The 25,737-nt window shown below is 49.8% G+C and overlaps 1 protein-coding gene across 1 annotated transcript in view; it reads right to left on the bottom strand.

Moving 5' to 3' along the window:
• Nucleotides 1-6,204: 6,204 nt before the first annotated feature.
• Nucleotides 6,205-25,737, bottom strand: part of INTS3 (integrator complex subunit 3) — a 98,212-nt gene continuing 78,679 nt past the window's right edge. Inside the window, exons 26-30 of the mRNA XM_084824212.1 lie at nt 14,536-14,703; nt 9,722-9,822; nt 8,501-8,573; nt 7,893-8,049; nt 6,205-7,423 (exon numbers count right to left, since the gene is read on the bottom strand). Coding sequence (XP_084680338.1) covers nt 7,346-7,423; nt 7,893-8,049; nt 8,501-8,573; nt 9,722-9,822; nt 14,536-14,703 — 577 coding nt within the window. The 3' untranslated portion in view covers nt 6,205-7,345. The remainder of the gene's footprint in view (nt 7,424-7,892; nt 8,050-8,500; nt 8,574-9,721; nt 9,823-14,535; nt 14,704-25,737) is intronic.

Here is a 25,737-nt window from a genome sequence, read left to right as displayed (position 1 = left end):
AAAGTGAAGATAAAGAGAGAGAACCTGGCCAGATCAGACCAAGGATCCATCCACACCAGCACCCCAATGCCCACAGCGGCCAATCGGGTTTGCCTCTGGGCAGGGCTGGGCTTCCTGAAGCAAAGAACAAAATAGCGCCTCCTCCTGTTCCATGTACAAAAGCCGACTGGACCGGCAGAGGAATCCGTCTTCAGTAGCGATGACGGAACAGAATCCTCTACTGAACCCAAAGGCAGCAGGCTAGCTTAGGGGGTGCAGAGCAGGCCACCTGGCACACGGGTCTTTCCGCCGACACTTTGCTACCGCCTCCCAGCATCTGCTTCCCGAGGAGACTACTACACTCTGGCTAACGGTAGAGCTGGCCCTTCCCCCTGGGAAGTCCACAAGCGGGGTGTAAAGGAGATTTCCGTCCCATGTTCCTCACCCCCTGTAGACTGCCTCTGAACAGCTATGGATATATTTCTCCTCAATAAGAACGAGACGCGCATGATCAGACCAAAGGCCTGCGTAATCCAACACCCTTAATCTGAGTTACCTGGTAATCCGAAGGATTCCACTTATGGATTCATGGAGGTCACCATGCTTTGGGCAGTCTGCAGAATCCTGAGTGCAGACCTGTTGCACAATGAACTCTTTCAGGTAGTGCAGCCGTGCACAGGCCCCACTTAGCGCACCTCCAAATGATATCCAGGAAACAGGATGTTTAAGGCACCCCTCCCCAACCTGATGCATACTAGATGTTTTGGACTACAACCACCATAATCCCCATCCTTTCACCATGCTGTCTGAGAGTGATGGGGCTGTAGTCCTACACATCTGGATGGTACCAGATTTGGGAAGAATGGGTTCATTTATTGTTATTATTTTTATTTATTTATTATATTTCTATCCCACCCTTTTTCCTCCAACCAACCCAAGGCAGCGAATGTGATCCTCCTCTCCATTTTATCTTCACAGTAACCCTGTGAGGTAGGTTAGGCTGAGGGTCAGTGACTGGCCCAAAGTCACCCAGTGAGCTTCCATGGCCGGGTGGGAACTAGAACCCAAATCTCCTAAGTCCCAGTCCAACTCTCTTAACTACCACACCACACTGGGGTATATTGCTCTTTTGGCCAAAAAGGATAACCCAGGAAGTTTCTAAGAGAAAACTAAAGCAAGAACAACGATTACTAAAACCATTACAACAGCAGCACACTAAACAGCAATTTTAAAGACTGGGCTAAAGAGACATGTCCCAACATCTTTTTCTGAAAGCCAAGAGAAGACCTGGGGTTGTTGCCCCCAAATTTTAGATAAAACGGACTCTTTGGATTCTGTTTTCACATTGCCAGTGATATAGTGGAGGCAGGGCTCGCAGGGATGCAGCCCCGGCACTTTTTCATTAGCAGGGGCTCTGATGTCATCTGCCACCCCCTCAGAATTCCCTGTTCCCTCTGAGCTTAGCTGCGATCTTCACAGTAGCTGTGGGGGGAATGAATTTTCCAGGCAACAATATATTGTTCCATGTTGGAATGCAAAGTATTTGGGATGACTTGGTCTGGAATGGGCAATTAAGTCCTCTTCTCTTTACTAAAGACGTGCTCCTGGTGGAGATGAAAAGTCCTAGACCTGGTTTGTTGATATGGATCAACACAGCTGCCTGAAATTTTTGGACTGCCCTTGGAGACTGTCACAATGAGCTCCTGCATTCCCAAATTTATCACTACACTGCTGTGTGTGTGTGTGTGTGTGTGTGTGTGTGTAGTTCAATCCAGCTGGGTGTGTGGACATTTCTGTTGGAGGGGGGAGATAAACTGACGGAGCTTAGGGAGGGCTAAGGGGTAATGTTGGGTGCTAAGGGAGTGTGCAAGGGGGCTGTTTAAATGAGAAGGAATCTGTCCATGAGGGCTGAGTGGAGAAGGTGAAGCTTCCATAGAGCATTGTATTTTGAAAACCTAAAATGCTTGTGAGTGAGTGAAAAAGATTTTAACACTCCTGCATTTTTTCTCAGACGTCCAATTGAAATACCCCTGCCTTACTCTCAGTTGCACTGTTTTTGGATCCCAGCTGAAGGCTATATACCTTACAAGGTTGTATAATCTTAGAAGGGGGTGTGGCTGTGAGGGGGCTTGGCTGTGGCTGTCGCAAAGGGACCCTGTACTTCTGAATTTGCCACTACACTACTGTGCATTTCTGATGTTAAGTCTGAGTATGAATTACTAGGTTGTTTAGATCTTAGTATATTTTTATTAATATGAGGTGTTTTGGACCATCTTCTTATTTTGCACAACGATCTATTTAGACTCTGTTATCCTGGCAGGCCTTTCCTTTTTAGAACTCTTGTTCCTTTTGCTGACTTTGGTATACTGTTTTTAAGCTGTGTTGTTTTATTGTTGGATTTTTTAAAATGTTTTTAGTTCAAAGTTGTTTTTAGATATATGTTGCTTGCATATATTGTCCATATGCTTTTATAAACTATCGAGGCATCTCCCTTCTAGCTACGGCAGGCAAAATCCTGCAAGGATCCTTGCAAACCGCCTTCTACCTATCTCAGAAGACATCCTCTCTGAATCCCAAAACAGCTTCCGCCCTTCCAGGGGGACAGTGGATATGATCTTCACCACACGACAGCTCCAAGAAAAATGCGGGGAGCAAAACCAACCCCTGTACATGGCGTTCATTGATCTGACTAAGGCCTTCGACACTGTAAATTGTGCTGCTCTCTGGACCATCCTTCTGAAAACCGGATGCCCTAATAAATTTGTGAACATCTTGCGGCTCCTCCATGACGGCAACAATCTTGGATAACAACAGCTCTCAAAGTGATCTATTCAAAGTGGGATCAGGGTTAAACAGGGACGCGTCATTGCTCCAACCTTATTCGCTATCTTCATCGCTATGATTCTACACCTTGTTGAAGGGAAACTTCCCACTGGTGTAGAAATCATATATCGAACAGATGGAAAACTTCTTAATCTCAGTAGGCTGAAAGCAAAAAGTAAAGTAATTACATCCTCTGTCATAGAACTTCAATATGCTGATGATAATGTAATCTGCGCACATTCAGAGGAAAATCTCCAAACTATCCTAAACATCTTCGCAGAAGCATATGAAAAGCACAGCCTCTCGCTTAACATAAAAAAATCCAAACTGCTTTACCAGCAAGCACAAACCAATCCCTCTGTAGCGCCATCAATCCAGCTTAACGGTGTGATGCTGGAAAATGTCAGTCACTTTTCTTATCTTGGCAGCCATCTCTCCACAAAAGCTGACATCGACGCTGAAATTCAGCATCGCCTGAGCTCCGCAACTGTAGCATTCTCCCGAATGAAGCGTAGAGTGTTCGAGGATCGGGACATTCACAGGGAGACCAAAATGCTTGTTTACAAAGCCATTGTACTACCAACCTTACTGTATGCCTGCAAAACAAGGACCATCTATAAATGCCACTCCCAGCTTCTCGAAAAATTCCACCAACACTGCCTCCGAAAAATTCTGCAAATTATTGGGAAGACAGACGGACTAATGTGAGCGTACTGGAAGAAGCAAAGACCACCAGCGTTGAAACAATGATTCTCCAACATCAACTTTGCTGGATTGGCCATGTTGTTCGAATGCCTGATTATCGTCTTCCAAAGCAGTTACTCTAGTCCCAACTTATGAATGGAAAACGGAATATTGGCGGACAGCAAAAGAGATGTAAAGATGTTCTTAAGGCTAATCTAAAAAAATGTAACATAAGCACTGAGAACTGGGAAGCTCTAACTCATGAGTGTTCCAACTGGAGGTCAGCCTATATTAAAGGCGCTATGGACTTTGAAGAAGCACGAGTACAGAGGGAAAGGGAGAAACGAGCTCAGCAGAAGGCACGTCAAGCAGACCCTCACCGTGACCGTCTTCCACCTGGAAAACCTGTGTCCTCAGTATGGGAGGCTGTGTAGATCCAGAATCGGCCTTTACAGCCACCTGCAGACCCACTGCTAGAGATTAATGAGTTGATTGACCTATCTTCTATTAATCTGTCTAATCATTTTAAAGAGTTATCTATATGGACTCTGTCTTTGGAAGACAATCTTACTCAGTCACGAGTTATCGCCATGATGATGATGTAAATGGTTTTCAAACTTTGTATACTGTATTTTAATGTTTTCACTTTTGTAAACCACCCAGAGAGCTTTGGCTGTGGAGCAGTATAGAAATGTAATGAATTAATAAACAAACAAACAAACTTATTTAAATTGTGTTGACATGCCCTGTAGCTGTTACTGAAATAGTGAAATGATGCTATATTACGTAAATGTTTCTGATGATGTTGTGAGCCGCTGTGAGTATGGTTTACAGTAGAAAAGTGGCAGATAAATAAACCAATGGTGACGATTCACTTCCTAGGTGGAAAAGCAAACAAACTAAGGTTGGATTCAGAAAGCTGAAATCCAAGGGTGCTACCTAAGAGTCACAAAGATGCAAGGAACCACAGGACTCTCTAACCCACCCCTCTGCCTGCTGTAGAGCCCTCTGCAAGTGTCAACAGGTTGGATCACAGGATGCTGAGAAGAGAGACAGCTGATGAACTGCACCAAAAAATGCACATGGGGGACGGGCAGCTACTGACGATTTGAGCAAATTAGTCGTGCCGTGCTTCAAAGGGAAAGGCACCCCCCACACTTACCGCTGCCTGGAATCCCAGCCAGGCTAACTGCCCAACGTGACCTGGGGAATAATTCCCTTCCTCGTTCCAAGCAAAAACCATCTGCTGAAGTCACCCCAAACCCTGCGAGGAAATGTTATTGGGGCTCAACTGCCCAACAGCCTTGCTCTCTGGCTGAAAATGCAAAGAAAGTGATTTAAGACAGTAAGGGGAAAGAACCCCCAAAGCTCAAGATTAATAGATGGGGGTGGGGGAGGGAGGAAAGGGGAATTTCTGGTCCTAATGGATGCACCAAAACCAGGGCCCCTTGGTCCAGCTGGCATGCAAAATCTCACCTCTGCCCTCTTGTTCCCACTTCTCATTTGGCGCTCATCTTCTATCTTGCCTCTGGTCTGTCTATTTATCACACTGAAAATCCACCCATCCGTTTTCAGTCATTTTGTAACACCAGAAATACAATATAAGTATTAGAAACCTCTTCCCACCCACCCCCTACTTCCAAATAGCTTTGTCCCACCTAAACGGGATGATGTATCCATCCCCCCCATCTCCCCCGCCCACAAAAAAAACAAGTCGATTTCATTTTGATTTTGGTTCTGGTTCCTCTTCTATTCCTCATATTGCTATGACTAATTAAAAAATCTTAGTAAGCTACTGATGGGAGGGAAAAACGTGGCTGAGAAGAGATTTGAACCCAAGCCCAAACCGATTCATCTCCACTGGACCACAACCCCTATCTGACAGAGACAGACAAAGACAGAGAGACACCCACACCCACACAGTGGTGTAGTAGTAAATTTGGAAGTGCAGGCACTCATCGTGACTGTCCCCATAGCCACCCCTCCCCCCCAATCCAAACATTCAAGCAGCTGGGTCGATCAGCTCTAGAAGAATTCATTTCCATCAGGAGCAGGTCTTATGTAAAGTGAATGGATCTTAATTGCCCATTCAAGACCAACTGGCCCGAAAATACTTTACATTACAAGGGGGAACGATCTATTGTTGCTGGCACAATTCATTTCCCTCCAGGCTTCCTGAGAATTACAGCTGAGCTGAGAGGGAACAAGGAAGTCTGGTGGGGGTGGCAGACCAGCATATAAAGACGCGCCAGCCCTGCCACGCACAGAGCGAGAGCTATAGCTACATCTGTTGTGAACATTGCACTGGCTTTCTACCCATCACTGGCCCTCACACCAGCAGCAAGTGATGCACTGTTCGTTATTTTATCTTTCTGACGTTATTTTTACCTTTCTAAATCTGCCCTTGTCTCTCCTTCTCTCACTCTCTCTGTCTTTCTCTTTCCTTCTCCTTTCTCCCGCCACAAAGGATGGCTGTATGACCCCATCTTAGATCAGATCCACGACCCCACCGTTTGAAGACCTGTGGGGGGGTTACAGAGGAGACTGGAGAGGCGAACAACATTATTTAAAAAAAGACGCGATAGAGCCCAACGGTTGGTTAAAAAATGGAGACCAAACTTTTTTTACCCCAAGATGGAAAGCCTGTGACCCCCACACTCTGATATCCAACCCCTGCCCCCCAGGGCCTGGTACACACAAACACGAGACAAACCAGTTGGCTTGTACAAAAACACGTCGCCAGTTTTTTATTGTCTCTTTTAAAAACCACTTAAAAATGATAATCTCTCAGTGGGTAGATGGGGAATTAAAAATATAACTACCATCTCCGTTTTGCTCGCCTGATGCTATGTTGGCTGTTCTTCGCCTGCCTCCCTGCACTGCCCAGGTAAGCTCTTCCAAGGGGGTGTTGCACAAAGCAGGGCAGTCGCTTTGCAAAGCTGGCCAGGAGGAGGGCTCGGGGGTGTGTGCTCGTTCCTGTGTGTTGATAGGTAGGTTGGCGGTAGTGGGGACAGTGGCATGACTTTCTGGCCAGCATTGCATGTAGAAAGGGCAAAGAGGCCCACAGAAATCTGAGCCCCCCCCCCCGCCCCCCAGAGGTGGGCGTGGGACAGGAAGGAGTGTTTGAGGCTTGAGCACAGTTAACTGGAATGCTCTCCACAAGGAGGAAAAGACAGCAAGGATCATCACCCCTTTTGTTTGGAAGGGGGTGGCGGGGGGAAACCTGACAGGTTTGAAAATGGTAATCGCGTGCTGCGGAGAGAAACTGGGATGCCAGGAAGAGACGGGCCTGGCAGAGCAGCCCCCCCACCCCTGAAGACAAGCCCCCTCCCCACGTTTCACCCCTCCCAACCCTGCTCCGGGCTCTCCCTCGCCAGAAGCACCAATGGAGCAGCATGCCGGGTTGACACCATTTATTTACAGTCAGGAGAGGAGTGGGAGAGGCAAATACAGTCTCTCTCTGGCCTGCCCCCCATCACTTCTCATGGCTGCTTCCCTGGCTCAGGTGACCTGTGTTTGTTGAGAACTCCTGGGTGGACAGTCATGAATAATCGCCTTTCTTCCCCCCTGCCGCCAGGGGAAAGCGGCCAGGGGGTGGGGGGGAGCCTGGGCAGGGGAGCGTGGCAGGCATATGCGAAGAAGGCACAGAGGCCGGGGTGGCACTGCTGCCAGGGGAAAGGACTGTCCGAGCAGCCGAGTCCTGCCAGCACGTCCCTGGAGAACACTGTCCTTGCTGTCGATGGCATCTGTCCAGCTGCTCCGGTCCGGTCCCTCGGGGGCGCCCTGGGAGCCGCCAGCGATGAGGCAAATCAGCGGCGGGAGGGCACATGGCGCTGCTGGGGCGCCCCTGCCGCCCCCCTCAGTCACTGTCTGAGCCAACAGCTGAGGAACCTTTCCGCTTCCGCTTCGTTGGTTTGGGTTTGGTATCTTCCTCCTCCTAGGAGCGAAGAAAAATGTTTTATGCAAACAGGTGTGAAAGAGATGAGGGGGATTCCCTCTCTGGATGAAAAAAAAGATGGAGGGGAAGAATGAGAGATCAAGGATGGCCAGTTGAGGGCTGGATTTTCTTTTCTGGCTCCTGAAGAGCCTCCTTCCAGAATCATGAGGTCCCTTCGCACTGAGGATGATGAGAGTTGTAGTGAAAGAGATCTGAGGACATCAGTTCGGGGAATGCTGCTGTAGGATAAAGCTTCATGCTCAAAAACAGGGGTGCGGAACCCCTTTCAGCCCGAGGGCCAAATTCCATTCCAGAGAAGCTCTCGGGAGCCACATTCCACTGGTGGGCGGGACTGAAGGCAAAAGGGGCGGGGCCTCCCCGCAAACACCCTCCCCCCGCTTCCCCGCCTTCGCTGGGGAGCCCCTTCGGAAGGCCGCGAGCCCCGCAAAGGCCCCGCCCCACGACTCACTGAGGCGCTGCTGGAGGCTGACTCCTCCTCGTTGTTGGCTGGCTGGGCTGCGTTCTTGCGGCTGCGGGGGCTGGAGATGGTGGCTTTCCGACGGCTCTTGGGGGGCTTGCTGGAGGAATCTTCATACTCCTCGGCCAGGGAGAAGAGGTCGCTGAACCTTGGGGGAAGGGTTCAGCATCAGAGATGCTCTGTGCCAGTTCCAGGGTTGCGGGCAGGGGGCAGGGCTGGGGCAAGATGATCCCCCCCTGCCCCCCTCGTTGGCCTCTCCCTCTCTGGGCCTCCTCCACACCAACGCCCAGGGGGAGAGGACAAGAAGGGAGGAGATGGCCGCTCCTCCTTGCTCCTCCCACTGCCTGCTCTGAGAGGCCAGGTGAACTGGCAGGGGCAGGAACCCCCAGGAGCAGGCAGCAGGGGTCGCCAACGCGGAGAGGACCTTGATGGGGGTTCATGACACCGCCCGGCTGAAAGCCTGCTCTGCTTCGAGTGTTCCTTGGCCGAGACCGTGCTTGCGGTCCCCCCGGTGCCCTCCTGCCCCCATGGCTTTACGCCCAGCCCCAAAGAGCGCTGGATTCCCCGATCCATGAATGCACAGAGAGCCCTGCACTTACTTCATCTTGTGGGCTTCATCACAGCTGGCCTGGACGTGCTGCAGGGCCTGAAGGATCGGGGTTTGGCTGAAAACTGCCAGGGAAGCAAAAGGGAAGTGACAGGAAGAGGGGAATGAAGCCAGAGGGAGCCCCTCAACACCACCCCTGCCAACTCCAGCTAAGCCAATCCCTTAACTCAGCAGCGGGGAACCCGTGCCCCCCCTCAAATTCTGTTGGACTGCAATTCCCATGAGCCTCAGCCACCATGACCAACGGTCCAGGACTATGTGAGCTGGAGTCCAACAATATCTGGAGGGCTGCAGGTTCCACACTGCCACCGCCTCAACTGCTGAAAAACGGGAGGATGCCTGGAATGCGTCACCTCAAGGGCGCCCAACGCAGCACCCGCAGGGACCTTTAATGGCACCCACAAAGCTCTCCCCTCCCTGCCCCCTCAAAAAACACTGTCTTAAGAAAAACCGTGGAAAATGTTAGGGCAGTCTCCTTTCTCCCCCTCCCAGCCTCGGTCTTTCTCTCCCCTCTTCCCCTTTGCCTTGCTGTTTCCCCCCTCCCAGCCTTTGCCTCTCTATTCCCCCTCCTCTTTAGCTCACTGTTTCTCCCCCTCCTGGCCTCTAGCCTTGCTCTTTCTCTACCCCTTTGCCTTGCTATTTCTCCCCCCCTGCAATCCCTCTTTAGCTCACTTTTGACTAGCCAGGCCCCTATGGCAGCCATTATGCGACTAAGAACATGAGAACATCAGCAGAGCCTTGCTGGATCAGGCCAAGGGTCCACCTAGTCCAGCATTCTGTTCACACAGTGGCCAACCAGCTGCCCACAGGAAACCCACAAGCAGGACAGGAGTGCAACAGCACCTTCCCGCCCACGTTCCCAAGCAACTAGTGGATACAGCATAAGACACGTCTGGTCTGATACAGCATAAGACACGTTGTGCACAGGCTGTGAGGACGAGCTCTGGCTCAGTTGCAAAGTGCACCATTTGCCCACAGAATGTCTCAGGTTCCGTCTGTGACACCTCCAGTTTCAAAGGACTGGAGAGCTGACATCCCTTGGAGTCGACAATTCTGGGCCAGACAGAGCAACGGCCCAGCTTGGTTTCTAAGGCAGCAGCGTCAAGTTCTTGTAATATCTGCACCCTACAAGCCCATATAGTGAAATGCGTTTCTGGAAAAAGAGAGGCACAGGGGCATGCACACAGGGCATACGGAAGGGGTGGACACGTACAGTTCTGTTTGGTGTTGGTGAGGTTGAGGCGCAAGTTATCCAGGTGTTCCAGGATCTGTTCCAAGGTCAGCTGGGCAAGTTTGCTGCTGGAACTGCGTAGGCTGAAAGCAAAAGAGAGAGAGAGGGAGCACACAGGGAGCATTAATAGAAGGGCTCCTCAGTATTTTAAAATTCCACGTGGAATACAATGCCCGAGGGCAGAACTTGAAACCCTGAGAATCTTTGCTTGCTTTTTCCCTTTGTGATTAAAGAAAAAAAAAGCATCTAGTCCTCATGAAGGTATAAGCTTTGAAGTTATGCAACCATTGCAAAAAAGGCCCGGGACAGAGATGGAACATTGGTTTATCTGTGATTACCTGTCGTCTCTCTGCTGCCTGCAGGGCACTGCTGGCTAAGAATAAAAAACAGGGTCAAACAAGACCAAGGGCCAAAAAACATGTTGCGACAGAGATGGGGCAGCTGCTGAAAAGAGCCTCTCTGAGTTTCCATCCCCCCGCCACCCATAACCAGTGGGGTAGAGCACAGAGACAGGAAAACGTTCGGGATGCATTGTAATGCACCACAAAAATAAAGCATGCATATTAAGCCCTTCCTGGGCAAAACATGCCAATTTGAATTTAAAGGTCTTCTGAAGACAAGCTAAGTTCTGTGGTACATCCTAACTCACAATTTAAGATGGTTTTTTTGTGGGGAGAAGGGCTGTATGCCAGCACATCATGGAGATGTGCCTCGGTTCTTCGCCTCACCCAGGACTGGAGTGATCAAGAGATCCTTCAAGGCAGGGTGGGTGGGTGGGTGGGTGGATCCTCTTGCAGCCTGACAGCCAAACTCCATTTCAGAGAAGCGGGGGGGGGTGGGATTCCAGAGGTGGGTGAGGCCAAAGACCAAAAGGGGCAGGGCCAAAATAGCGGCACATTTTAGCTGAATGCTCTTCTGCCAGTAACGAAGACACAGGAGAAGCATGTCGACCTTTTAGAATGGGGAAAAATGAATGGCAGGAAACCACCCAACATTTGGCATTCGGGGGAAAGGGGAATCCTGGAGAGATGGGTTGGGTCTCTGGGCTGAGATTCTGTACCGCTGCTCCAAAGACTCCGCTCCTCGCTCCAAGCCAGCAGACTCCTACGGGGCTTCTGCTTTCAAGGATGCAGCCCCAGCGAACCTTAAGGCAGGCCGACACTGCACCGAGCCTAAACTGGTTTAAACTGTAAAACGATCTATGCCGTAAGAAATACCTTGTGACTAAAAAAGCCATGCTGGGGCCCTGGAAGCTTCCCCTCGGTTCCTCGCACCTGCATCCAAAAAACCTGTTTTCTCCAGGCTGCAATAAAGCCTCTCTCTGGCTGAGCCCCTGCCCCATCTCAGTTGCGCTCATCTAATCAGGCCTCCGTTTCTTATTCTAAGAAGGACTTCTAAGAGCATCTAAGATGCTCTAAGAAGCAAGGACTGTCACTGCTAGAAGCAGGGCCTGGATAGGGACTGCCCCAAGGCCGCGGTGCCATTTCCTTCCGCCCTCTGATGCGGCTCCGCCTCTTTCCTTGTTTTTAAAAAAGGGCTGCAGAAGGCACAACTCTGCCAGTTGGCTTTTGGCTATCCAGGCTAGGCTTCACAGCAGCTTTCCCCAACCTGGTGCCGTCCAGCTGGCTGGGGGATACTGGGAGTTGTAGTCCAATACATCAGGCAGGCACTGGGTTGGGGAAAGCTGCTCTAGAATCCAGGTAATTTGGGCAGAGAAGCATCCGTTCCATCTGCTTCTGTTACGCTTTGTTTTACGACATTATCAATGGCTTTCGTGGCTCTTTCGTCTTCCACGCTGCTTTCGGAAAGGGCCATCAGAATGTTTCAAGTCAACAGGCTTTTTAAAGAACTCTGATCCATCCCGTTTGCTCCTGCCAGCCTCAGCCAACATTCAGAAGCTGGAGACGAGGAGAGGAGCACCACCAGAGGTCCTCCTTGTTCCGCAGACGACTAGCCCTGCTCTCTGTGGCTACCACCCTGCTGGGCTCGAATGAGAGACGGCCCACCACACATAAAAGCTCCCCCTGTGCTGAAGATTCAACTCTTTCTAAAGGGACACAACGTAGCACATCAGAGAGACCAATGGTCCTATGGCAAGCTTGCTGCTGCTGCTGCATCTTTCATCGAAACGAGATTCTCAGGAAATGGAATTCTGCACCCAGTAGAAGATTCTGTGGCCCAGCACGCTGGCTGCAGCCTTCTGAGTATTTCACCCCACTGCTTTTTTTTATTATTCATCAGAATAAATACCGGCACCCCGGCTTTCAAACCTAGTCCCGGTCCCTGTGTCCTTCCCTCCCTTCCTCCCGTCCAAGTCTTTTCCCACAAAGCCCTCCAAATCAGCTTTCCCCAGCCTCACGTGCTCTAGATGGGCTGGCTTGCAACTCCTATAATCACACAGCCGGCTGGGGATTAGCAGAGTTGTAGTCCAACACATCTGGGGGGCACCAGGTTGGAGAAGGCTGTTCCAAAGGCCTCAAGTGCTGCTGCTTATCTGCATGTCTATAAGGGAAGGGAAGAAAGATTTAGATCTTTCTTATATCCTGGGGTGGTGTGATTGTTTTGGATGTTTGGGGAGGAGAGCCTCTGGGTGTGTCAAAAGGGCCAGGCACAGCCAGTTCCTGTCAGGTTTTGAGTACACAGCCCCGGCTTGAAGCGGCCCAAGGAGGCCAGCTGAACACAGACTTCGGAGCCCTCCCCACCCCACCCTGCTTACAAGCTAGGGAGAACATTGCCCCTGGAATGAATGTCTCCTTCAGACAGCATGTCGGAGTGGGGGGGCAGGGATCAAAAGGCTGTCCCTGTGAGGAGGTGGCTGGCTCACAGCTCCGGTTGACAACTGGGCCGGTCGGCAACTGCGGCAGTGAGAGGTGGCTGTGGATTCCCAAAGAGCCCCCACCCCACCCCACCCCACCCTACCCAGAACGCTTCCCCCGCCCAGCCCTGGCCATAGGAGTGCTCCAAGCAACGACTGTGTGTTCATCATGGTGCACTGGTCTCCACCCATGAAATGAATTCACACACAGGTGTCTTCCAATCTAAACCCAAGACTCTATCTTTGGAAGACAATCTTACTCGGTCACGAGTGAGCGCCACAATGATGAAGCAAGGAGCGGGAGAACCACCTCCAAGTAGTACAGGCAGGGTTTGGGGCTTCCCACCTCCAGCCTGGCTTGTTTGCCTCTAATTGGGCTTAGCTGCCCACCTGTCAGTCACCATGTCTGTCCCCAGGGAAAATTTGCAGAGAGATTCCCCTGAGTTTAAGCAACAGATGCAGTGAGGGCTGGCGGAAGAGGATCCAATTAGGAGAAGCAAAACAAGCAGCTCTCCTTTCTCCTATCTCTGACTGAGCTGGGAGGGTGGTGGGAGGGGGCAGAAGCAACTGTTGATGGAAGGTGCAATTTTGCCTATGGGAAGGGGATGGAGGCGGCCAAGAGGGAGCTTCTGATTCCCTTTGGCTGCCCCATCTACTGCCCACGCGTCTTTTTTGTGTCTGTGCAACGGGACTTGTGGCCTTCAATTTAAAAACGAACAAACATAAAAACGGAGCAGCCTTCTAGTCCTCATGATGGTGACAAAAACCATGCAGGCTGCATTTTGGGCAAGTCTTAAAAGCAAAAGAAGGGGTCTGCAGAGGGTCTGCTAACGATCACATGCCCCCCTCCCTGGTGCACACCATCCTTGCCCCCACTCAGCCACGAAAATGAGAAGGGCAGGCTGCAAAAATGAGAAACCGGCAAATAAACAAATGTTACTGACAATTAACCCTAACAACTCTGTAAACCTGGCTGTCATTTGGAGGATACATCAGACCCTAATTTATACATGCCACAAAAAGAAGGGATCAAACTTTTCCTGGCCTGGACCACTTCAGAGAGATGGCTTGAATGCTCTCAAATTTTGCTTTTACACTCCTTGCATGTAGAAAAGTAGCATCTCAGCTACAAAGGTTCAGGTTACAGCCTTCTCCCTGACATGCTATTGCTCTATCTACAAGGTAGTGTGTTTTCACTAAGTAGCATTGAAAAATAAAAACATCTGACTGCAGTCTGAAGTGGTACCAGGCCAGGAGCCATTTTGTAGTCAGGGTCTGAAGTGGGCAGGCAGTCATCGCAAAGCAGCCAGACCTAACAGTTATAAATGGTCTTTAGTTAAAGAACTAATGAAGTTATTGAACTGACATATATTTTAAAAATATTAAAATTATGAACTGTTTATATAATTTTTAAAAAACTAAGGCCTTTCCACACTTGCCCATCATCCCGGTAGAGTCCTGCTCATCGACCTCTGAGCTTTGCTGCAATTCTCACAGTTACTGGGGAGAGGGGGCGAGATTAATTTTCTCAACAACCATATACTGTTCCCTGCTGTAACGCAAAATATTTTGGGGGTGGCCTGGTCTTGAATGGCCAATTAAGACCCATTCCCTCTACAAAAGACCTGCTCCTGGTAGAGATGAAAACTGCTAGAAGGCGGTTGTTGTTATGGATCAACACCAAGGCCTGCATTTTGGGACTCTCCTTGGGATGGTGGCTATCTTTTAAAAAAAATGAAATCTGAAAATCCACGGGAAGGGCTTCGAACCTTCCCAAGGGGGCTAGCCACATGCCACAACCCCACGGCTGCGGCCCGAGTGGTAAAGTCCAGGCAAGGTTTTAACAGTAGATTTGATTTTTTGCCGGACCGTATACACCTTAAGTAGAGGACTCCAGAGACCACAGCCTGAGCCAAACAACTCCTCCCTCTCCCTCGCTCTCTCTTTCTTCCCTGCTCATTTCCACTCCACCCAATCTCACCTTTGGCGTTTCCGGGGCAGGCTGTTGTTCTTGATCAGGAGAGACTTGATGTGCTCGGCCAATGGGTCGTCGTGCTTGATGCACCAGTGCCGAAGGATGCTGGTGGTGAACTGGTCGTCCGGGTGGCAGGGCCGGCTCAGGACCATCTTCACCATCTCCTCGCTCGGCCTGTGGTGGAACACACGGTGTTTTACTGAAACATGCTGCGATGGATGCCGTGAAGCTCCTGCAACTCCCGTCTGCTTTGATAGCAAGTGCGTGATCTTTTGTTTTTGAACGGTGTGTTATTTCTGATCGTTTGACTATTTATTTAATTATTTATTTATTAGCTTCATTAGCCACCCAACTGTCCAGCTACCCAGCCACTCTAGGTGGCATACAATACTAATAACAACACAAAATCCAACAAATTTACACAATCAACTGAACAACACAACGTAACAAAACAGCACTGCTCTAAAAACAAACTCTAACCCACCCCAAATGCCCGCCTGAACAGCCAGGTTTTTAAAGCCCAGCGGAGGCTCATCAAAGAGGGGGCATGGCGGAGGTCACTAGGGAAGGAATTCCAGAGTGGTGGCTGTTAGAGCTGTTTCCCCTGATTAAGACATCTTGATTGATCAAATGAGTTTTAATCTACCAATCCATTCTGCACTTGCAGTTTGTATTTGTCAGCTTGGTTTCATATTTTGTCCTTTCAGCAGCTGGTCTGTGACCATAATTCAATAAAATTCAATATTCAATCCATCCATCAATCAATTCAATCTGCGTAAATCAGAGGTGGGGAACTTCTTTCAGCCCGAGGGCTGAATTCCATTTCGGAGATGCTCTCGGGTCTGCCTTCTGGGGCGGTGGGGGGCAAAGGGGGTGTAGCCAAAGACAAAAGGGGTGGGCCCAAAATATTTTAAAAATCAGCGTATTTTATACCTTGAAGCTCTGACTGCCTGTAAACTTGGCCTTAGGAGAGGCATTTCCAAATATGGTGGTTCCCACAAAAGCTGGGAAAGCACCAAACAATCCAGTGGCGGGGGGGGGGGGTGGTTAGGGAAAGGGGGCGTGGCCATTTGGGGAGCCTTGGCATGCTGGATTTAGCCTCCAGGCCTGAGGTTCTCTTTCTATGACTGAAAGAAGCCTTCCAAATCTGGTGCCCTCCAGATTTGCTGGGACTGCAAAGTCCATCCTCTTTTAGCCTGGAGAAGAGAAGACTAAGGGGAGATATGATAGCGTTCTTCAAATACCTGAAGGGCTGTTTCTCAGAAGGTGTAATGGACTTGCTCTCTGTTGCTTCAGAGGGCAGGACGAGAACAAATGGGCAGAAACAGCAAGGAAGCAGATTTTGACTAAACATTAGGAGAAACTTCCTAAGTGTAAAGGTCAGTCAACAGGGGAACAGCCAGCCTCGGGAGAAGATAGCTCCTTTGCTGGAGCTATTTAATCAGGGGGTGGGTGGCCGGCCGGCCATCTGCCAGGGATGCTGATGTTGCATCCTGCAACCTGCACTGAGCAGGGGGTGGACTAGATGACCTCTAAGGGTCCTTCCAAGTCTAATGTTCTATTGATGCAGATGATTGATCGATGAAAGACAGCAGTCCTGGTCTGGAGACTTCATTAACAAATGAACACTGGTTTGAGGCGCATGAGCGTCTAACAATCCTCCTGTATGTATTATCTTGTTGTTGTTGTTCAGTCGTTCAGTCGTGTCCGACTCTTCGTGACCCCATGGACCATAGCACGCCAGGCCTTCCTGTCCTGCGCTCTCTCCCGGAGCATGCTCAAGTTCATATTCATTGCATCCGTGATGCTATCTAGCCATCTCATCCTCTGCCGTCCCCTTCCCCTTTTGCCTTCAGTCTTTCCCAGCATCAGGGTCTTTTCCAGGGAGTTTTCTCTTTGCAATAGGTGGCCAAAATATTTGAGCTTCAGCTTCATTATCTGTCCTTCCAATGAGCAGTCAGGGTTGATTTCCTTTAGGATGGACTGATTTGACCTCCTTGCAGTCCAGGGGACTCGTAAGAGTCTTCTCCAGCACCACAGTTCGAAAGCATCCATTCTTCGGCGCTCAGCCTTCCTTATAGTCCAGCTCTCACAGCCATACATTACTACTGGGAAAACCATAGCTTTGATTAGACGGACCTTTGTCGGCAAGGTGGTGTCTCTGCTTCCTACTATGCTGTCTAGGTTTGCCATAGCTTTCCTCCCAAGGAGCAAGCGTCTTTTAATTTCATGGCTACAGTCACCGTCTGTGGTGATCTTGGAGCCCAAGAAAGTAAAATTTGTCACTGCTTCCATTTCTTCCCCTTCTATATGCCAGGAAGTGATGGGGCCAGATGCCATGATCTTCGTTTTTTTAATGTTGAGTTTCAAACCAGCTTTTGCACTCTCCTCTTTCACCCTCAACAAGAGGCTCTTTAGATCCTCTTCGCTTTCTGCCATTAGGGTGGTATCGTCTGCATATCGGAGGTTGTTGATAATTCTCCCAGCAATCTTAATTCCGACCTCTGATTCATCCAACCCGGCATTTCTCATGATGTACTCTGCATATAAGTTAAATAAGCAGGGTGACAATATGCAGCTTTGTCGTACTCCTTTCCCAATTTTGAACCACTCGGTTGTTCCATGTCCGGTTCTTACTGTTGCTTCTTGACCCTCGTACAGGTTTCTCAGGAGACAGATAAGGTGGTCTGGTACTCCCATCTCTTTAAGAATTTGCCACAGTTTGTTGTGATCCACACAATCAAAGGCTTTAGCGTAGTCAATGATGCAGAAATAGACGTTTTTCTGGAATTCTCTTGCTTTCTCCATGATGCAGCGAATGTTGGCGATTTGATCTCTAGTTCCTCTGCCTCTTCGAAACCCAGCTTGTACTTCCGGTAGTTCTCGGTTCGCATACTGCTGAAGCCTAACTTGTAGGATTTTGAGCATCACCTTGCTGGCATGTGAAATGAGCGCAATGGTGCGGTAGTTTGAACACTCTTTGGCGTTGCCCTTCTTTGGAATTGGAATGTAAACGGACCTTTTCCAGTCTTGTGGCCACTGTTGAGTGTTCCAGATTTGTTGGCATATTGAATGCAGCACTTTAACAGCATCATCTTTTAGGATTTTAAATAGCTCGGCTGGAATACTGTCATCTCCGCTAGCTTTGTTGTTACTAATGCTTCCTAAGGCCCACTTGACTTCACTCTCGAGGATGTCCGGCACAAGTTCAGTGACCGCACTATCATGGCTATCAGGGACATTCAGATCTTTCCTGTATAGTTCTTCTGTGTATTCTTGCCACCTCTTCTTAATCTCATCTGCTTCTGTTAGGTCCCTGCCTTCTTTGTGCTTTATCATGCCCGTCTTTGCACAAAACGTTCCCTTGAGATCTCCAATTTTCTTGAAGAGATCTCTAGTCTTTCCCATTCTGTTGTTTTCCTCGATTTCTTTGCATTGTTCATTTAAGAAGGCCTTCTTGTCTCTCCTTGCTATTCTCTGGAACTCTGCATTAAGTTGGGTATATCTTCCCCTTTCTCCCTTGCTTTTCGCTTCCCTTCTTTCGTGAGCTACTTGTAAAGCCTCATCAGACAGCCACTTGGCTTTCTTGCATTTCTTCTTCTTGGGGATGGATTTCGTTGCTGCCTCCTGAACAATGTTACGGACCTCCGTCCATAGTTCCTCAGGCATATTTAGTTCGCTGATTCCCAAGATGTCGATGTTCAATCTTGCCATCTCATGTTTGACCACCTCCAGCTTACCTTGATTCATTGATCTGACATTCCAGGTTCCTAAACAATATTGTTCTTTACAGCATCGGATTTTCTTTTCACCACCAGACACATCCACAGCTGAGTGTCCTTTCGGCTTTGGCCCAGCCACTTCACTCTTTCTGGAGCTACTTGGAAATACCCTCTGCTCTTCCCCAGTAGCATATTGGACACCTTCCGACCTGAGGGGCTCATCTTCCGGCGTCATATCTTTTAGCCTTGTGATACGTTCCATGGGGTTTTCTTGGCAAGAATACTGGAGTGGGTTGCCATTTCCTTCTCCAGTGGACCACATTTTGTCAGAACTCTCTGCCATGACCTGTCCGTCTTGGGTGGCCCTGCACGGCATAGCTTATGGCTTCACTGAGTTACGCAAGCCCCTTCGCCACAACAAGGCAGTGATCCATGAAGGGGTATGTATTATCTAGTTATTCATTATTAGCACTGATGTACTGCCTTATCTCCCCTTCATGGATCACTGCCTTGTTGTGGCGAAGGGGCTTGTGGAACTCAGTGAAGCCATAAGTTATGCCGTGCAGGGCCATCCAAGACGGACAGGTCATGGCGGAGAGTTCTGACAAAACGTGGTCCACTGGAGAAGGAAATGGCAACCCACTCCAGTATCCTTGCCAAGAAAATCCCATGGAACGTATCACAAGGCTAAAAGATATGACGCTGGAAGATGAGCCCCTCAGGTCGGAAGGTGTCCAGTGTACTACTGGGAAAGAGCAGAGGGAATTTCCAAGTAGTGCCAGTAAGAGTGAAGCGGCTGGGCCAAAGCCGAAAGGACACTCAGCTGTGGATGCGTCCGGTGGTGAAAAGAAAGTCCGATGCTGTAAAGAGTAATATTGCTTAGGAACCACGAATGTAAGATCAATGAATCAAGGTAAGCTGGAGGTGGTCAAACATGAGATGGCAAGATTGAACATCGACATCTTGGGAATCAGTGAACTAAAATGGACAAGCATGGGCGAATTTAATTCAGGTGACCATCATATCTACTACTGTGGGCAAGGATCCCTTAGAAGAAATGGAGTAGCACTCGTAGTCAATAAAAGGGTAGGAAAAGCAGTACTGGGGTACAATCTCAAAAACGACAGAATGATCTCAGTACGAATCCAAGGCAAACCATTCAACATCACAGTAATTCAAGTCTATGCCCCAACCACTGAGGCCGAAGAAGCTGAGGTTGATCGGTTCTATGAAGACCTACAACACCTTCTAGAACTAACACCAAAAAAAGATGTCCTCTTCATCATAGGGGATTGGAATGCTAAAGTAGGAAGTCAAGAAATCACCGGGATAACAGCAAGCATGGCCTTGGTGTACAAAATGAAGCAGGACAAAGGCTAATAGAGTTTTGCCAAGAGAACATGCTGATCACAGCAAATACGCTTTTCCAACAGCACAAGAGGCGACTCTACACATGGACATCACCAGATGGTCAATATCGAAATCCAACTGATTATGTCCTTTGCAGTCAAAGATGGAGAAGCTCTATACAGTCAGTCAAAACAAGACCTGGAGCTGACTGTGGCTCAGATCATGAGCTCCTTGTTGCAAAATTTCAGCTTAAAATGAAGAACGTAGGGAAAACCACTAAACCATTCAGGTATGACCTCAATCATATCCCTTATCAATATACAGTGGAGGTGACGAATAGATTTAAGGGATTAGACCTGATAGACAGAGTGCCTGAGGAACTATGGACGGAGGTCCGTAACATTGTTCAGGAGGCAGCAACTACATCCATCCCCAAGAAAAAGAAATGCAAGAAAGCCAAGTGGCTGTCTGATGAGGCTTTACAAGTAGCTGAGGAAAGAAGCAAGCGAAAACCAAGGGAGAAAGGGGAAGATATATCCAACTGAATGCAGAGTTCCAGAGAATAACAAGGAGAGACAAGGAGGCCTTCTTAAATGAACAATGCAAAGAAATCGAGGAAAACAATAGAATGGGAAAGACTAGAGATCTTTTCAAGAAAATCGGAGAACTCAAGGGAATGTTTTGTGCAAAGATGGGCATGATAAAGGACAAAGAAGGCAGGGATCTAACAGAAGCAGATGAGATTAAGAAGAGGTGTACTTATAGTACAGAAGAACTATACAGGAAAGACCTTAATGTCCCTGATAGCCATGATAGTGCGGTCACTGAACTTGAGCTGGACATCCTCGAGACTGAAGTCAAGTGGGCCTTAGGAAGCATTACTAACAACAAAACTAGCGGAGATGACAGTATTCCATCTGAGCTATTTAAAATCCTAAAAGATGATGCTGTTAAAGTGCTGCACCCAACATGCTAACAAATTTGGAACACTCAACAGTGGCCACAAGACTGGAAAAGGTCAGTTTACATTCCAATTCCAAAGAAGGGCAATGCCAAAGAGTGTTCAAACTACCGTACAATTGCGCTCATTTCACTTGCCAGCAAGATTATGCTCAAAATCGTACAAGCTAGGCTTCAGCAGTATGTGAACCGAGAACTACCGGAAGTACAAGCTGGGTTCCGAAGAGGCAGAGGAACTAGAGATCACATCGCCAACGTTCGCTGGATCATGGAGAAAGCAAGAGAATTCCAGAAAAACGTCTATTTCTGCTTCGTTGACTATGCTAAAGCCTTTGATTGTGTGGATCACAACAAACTGTGGCAAATTCTTAAAGAGATGGGAGTACCAGACCACCTTACCTGTCTCCTGAGAAACCTGTACGAGGGTCAAGAAGCAACAGTAAGAACCGGACATGGAACAACCGAGTGGTTCAAAATTGGGAAAGGAGTATGACAAGGCTGTATATTGTCGCCCTCCTTATTTAACTTATATACAGAGTACATCATGAGAAACGCCGGGTTGGATGAATCACAGGTCGGAATTAAGATTGCTGGGAGAATTATCAACAACCTCAGATACGCAGACGATACTACCCTAATGGCAGAAAGCGAAGAGGATCTAAAGAGTCTCTTGTTGAGGGTGAAAGTGGAGAGTGCAAAAGCTGGTTTGAAACTCAACATTAAAAAAACGAAGATCGTGGCATCCGGCCCCATCACTTCCTGGCATATAGAAGGGGAAGAAATGGAAGCAGTGACAGATTTTATTTTCTTGGGCTCCAAGGTCACTGCAGACGGTGACTGTAGCCATGAAATTAAAAGACGCTTGCTCCTTGGGAGGAAAGCTGTGGCAAACCTAGACAGCATAGTAAGAAGCAGAGACATCACCTTGCCGACAAAGGTCCGTCTAATCAAAGCTATGGTTTTCCCAGTAGTAATGTATGGCTGTGAGAGCTGGACTATAAGGAAGCTTGAGCGCCGAAGAATTGATACTTTCGAACTGTGGTGCTGGAGAAGACTCTTACGAGTCCCCTGGACTGCAAGGAGGTCAAATCAGTCCATCCTAAAGGAAATCAACCCTGCCTGCTCATTGGAAGGATACTGAAGCTGAAGCTCAAATATTTTGGCCACCTAATGCGAAGAGAAAACTCACTGGAAAAGACCCTGATGCTGGGAAAGACTGAAGGAAAAAGGAGAAGGGGATGGCAGAGGAAGAGATGGCTAGATAGCATCACTGATGCAATGAATATGAACTTGAGCACACTCCAGGAGAGAGCGGAGGACAGGAAGGCCTGGCGTGCTGTAGTCCATGGGGTCATGAGGAGTCGGACATGACTTAACGACTGAACAACAACTACCTTATCTGCCAAAAAGCCATCAAGGGGGTGTAAGACAATTTAAATCAACACAACTTTGCAACAAACCCCCCCCCCCCGTAAATATTAAAAACAGTAAAAGCATTAAGATCTACACTTTATAAAAGGCTAAATGGAAAAGATGTATCTTTCCACCCTTTCTAAAGGCCAAGAGAGCAGGGGCCAATCGTAATTCTTGAGGGAGTACATTCCATAGTTGGGGGGGGGGGGGCAACACAGGAGAAAGGTCTTTCATACTTGTTTGACAAATAGGCCTGTGAAAGTAACGGTGCCCTCAAGGGCCTCTCCAGTAGATCTTGATACTCGGGCAGGTTCATAGTGAGATGAGCAGTCCCTTCAATAGCCAGGTTCTAAGCTGTTTAGGCCTTTAAAGGCTAAGACCAACACCTTGAACTGAACCTGGAAAGCAACTGGCAACCAGTGCAGGTCTTTCAGGACAGGTGTAATATGGTCCCGATACCGTGCACTGGCCAGCAGTATGGCTGACGCATTTTGGACCGATGGAAGCGTCCATTTTGCACCAGTCTAAACTCGTGCTTATGCTGGTACTCCAAACCTGTTTCCTTTCGCCGCTGCAGCAGTCTGAGAGGGGAAGGGGCAGGCCGCACACAGGAGATCACCATGGACGGAGGGAGGGACAGGTGTATTGGCCCCAGGAGCGTAGCCAAGTCATTTGTAGTGTTAGAGGGGCCTAGAGATCCATAATGCTTGCTGAAGTTCATTGTTGGTGCAATTCCCTTGCTGGTAAGCCTCTGAGCATGTGCAGATGATTCAAAGGGCCAATAACAGCCTTCTCAGCGCATTCCTTGCCAATGAGGAGAAAGCCTTATCAGGCTGTGCCTGAGAAGTGGAGCGATGTGTTTACGCAGAGATACAGGCGGCTGTGCTGAGAACCTGGCGCTGTTAGTCCATGCTGGGAAGGAACGCTGGGGGCGCTTGGTTGTGCTGCACTGCCTCACTGCTGACATGTATGGTGTAAAACCCATTTGGCCCCATGGCTCGCAGTTCAGGGAAGCTGTCCGATCCAACCGCTGGGTACGCCTGTGTGCTGTAAGTTGCCCGATAAAGTCTCCTTGTGAGTAAACCTTTGGATGTGATTTATCACTCTCTCGGCACCTCTAAATTGAGAGGCCGATGCCCACGGCCAGGGCAACACCACAGGGCATCGCTGATTCAAGACCCCAGGGCCAGTTGGCCAGGCTGCTGCACGCTGCCCTACTGGGACTGCTTCGAATGCCCCACTCCACGTGCTCCCGAGAGGGGTCCTGCCTCAAAGGAAGCCTGGACCTTCCCAGCATATCCTGCCATTCATAGTCTGGGGATTTCCCAAACTGCAGAGTGAATGCAGATGGAGGTGCCGGGCACTGGGGCGCTGCCTTCCTCTCACCAGGGGGTTCCAGCACTGTTGCTCCTGGCTAACAGCATCGCACTTTGGGTCAAAGAGCCTGTGCCCCCCACCCCAGTCAGGCCCTTCACGAACAGAAATTCGGCACTCCCTCCAAGAACCAGCATGGGCGATCAGTGGGGTGGGCCCAGGGGGCCGCCAGCTCCCTGCAGGCCAGAGTCAGGGCAGGGGAAATGCTGCCAGCAGCAAAGGGCGGTCGTCGCGGGGGCTGGGAACCAGCTACTGTTTAAGGTTTGGCCGAGCGTCAGGAGAGGACCGCGCAGGGCGCAGCCGGGGTAGGAAGCCACTCGCCTTGGTCTGAAGAAGAACGTGGGAAAAGCCCTGCAGGATCAGACCAAAAGCCCTTCTGGTGGAGCCAGCAGCGGCCATGCAAAAGCCCCTGGGATGCCCCCCCAAGCAGGACCCCAAAGGTCGTTGCCCTCCCTCTCCATTTGCCCCCCAGAAACTAGCATTCAGAATTACACTGCCTCTGAGCTCAATGTGGCCACTGTGGCCAAGAGCTACTGAAGGACCCTTTTGCCCTGTCCTTTTTCAGAAAAAAGAAGGCATCTAAGCTGGTGACCCACACCGCATCTCGTGAGAGTCAATCCCCCAGCATTCATTACACACTGTGGAGAGGAAAAAAAAAGTTACCCTCCCTTCTCTTCAGCTTCTCTGCACATCTTTCACAATATCATAAAGACTTCTATCATTTAAACCTCTTCCTGGGTTGAGACGACCGGGATTTACTCATCTGTCTGTAAAAGCCACGTCTCAAAGATCTGCCAGGGCCGGCGCCAAGGGCGGGGGACCCACAGCCCAGCAGGGGCCTGCTGCCGAGAGCCGCCCGGAGTTGCTCCTCCTCTTCCCCACTGCGACTTGCTGGTTCCCCTGCCTCTCGCTCCGGCCCAGGCAGCAGCGGTGGCGAGAAGGAGGAGCAGGAGATGCCGCGGCCTGCTTGCTCCCTGGCTCTCACGCAGGCAAGCAGGAGCCATGATGAGGAAAGATGGAGGAGCTGAGCAGCTGGTGGCGATGGTGCTGAGAAGGCAGGCTCCGCGTGGGAGGGGAGCCATGAGTGGGCCTGGCCCAAGGGGTCTCAGGAACCTGGCGCCGTGCTGCTCTGGGCAAATGATGAAAAGGCAGAACTCCAACCGTGCGGTTTTGCAGGCGAGGGGGTGGGGATACAGAGGCGCGATTCTCAACAGCCGGGGCAAGGGAGCGGACCAAGCACCCCTCCAAATGCGGGCTGCAGAGGGCCCCTTCCCCCTCTGACGGACGTGGGTGCCAGTGCACCGCTGCGGAGAAAAGCTGCGCTGACAGGAAGACCCACCCCCCCACCTCAACACTCGGTGGCCTGGCCTCTGCCCAAAAGGGTGCCCCCGCCTGCCTGCCTGCTCTCCTCCAGGGAGGGGTCACAGCTCAGGGACAGAACGCAGCCTTGCAGTCGGGAGGTTCCAGGGGGCACAGAAAGACTCTTCCCTGTGCAAGACACTGGAGAGCCACTGGCGGTTGGAATAGGCAATCACGGGCTTGGTGGAGCAATTCTCTGGCCTGGAATAAACAGCTTCTGTTATGCCTGAGTGCATGCGTGCGTGCATGCGAGTGAGAGAGAGAGAGAAAGAGAAAGAGAGAGAATGTGTGTGTAAGAAAGAGAGTGAGAGCACATGTGAGTGTGTGTGTGTGTGTGAGTGAGAGAGAGAGAGAGAGAAAGAAAAAGGGGGAGGGGGAGGAGGAGGGGGAGAGAAAGAAAAAGGGGGAGGGGGAGGGGGAGGGGGAGAGAGGGAGGGGGAGAGAGTGTGGTGTGTGTGTGAGAGAGTGCATATGTGAGAGAGAGTGTGTGTGTGAGAGAGGGAGGGAGGGAGGGAGGGAGGGAGGGAGGGAGGGAGGGAGAGTGTGTGAGAGTGTGGTGTGTGTGTGTGTGTGTGTGAGAGAGAGCGAGAGAGAGAGAGAGAGAGAGAGAGGAGGGAGGGAGAGAGAGTATATGTGTGTGTGCATGCGTGAGAGAGTGCACATGTGAGAGAGTGTGTGAGTGTGTGTGTGTGTGTCTGTGTGTGTGAGAGAGAGAGAGAGAGAGAGAGAGAGAGTGAGAGAGTGTGTGTGAGTGTGTATGGGGGGGGAGAGAGCGAGTGAGTGAGTGAGTGAGTGATTGTGTCTGTGAGTGAGTGAGACAGACAGACAGACAGACAGACAAAAAGAAAGGAGAGGGCGGCTCTGCCAAGCCTTCACAAGTTTTTCCTGAATTAGGGGAGGGAACTGCCTTCTCTCGTTCACCTTTTGAAGTTTGGGGGAGAAACACTAATGAGTGCTCCTATGCAGACACCATTTTCTCCCCACAGAATGTCCCAGAATTATTCGACGTCATGACGTGGCGTCCTTCAAC

The sequence above is a fragment of the Heloderma suspectum genome, chromosome 17 (assembly GCF_057233095.1).
Source record: "Heloderma suspectum isolate Gila_16-S chromosome 17, 16-S_ref, whole genome shotgun sequence".
Taxonomy (NCBI): Eukaryota; Metazoa; Chordata; class Lepidosauria; order Squamata; family Helodermatidae; genus Heloderma; species Heloderma suspectum.
This window is presented reverse-complemented; position numbering and strand designations above follow the sequence as displayed.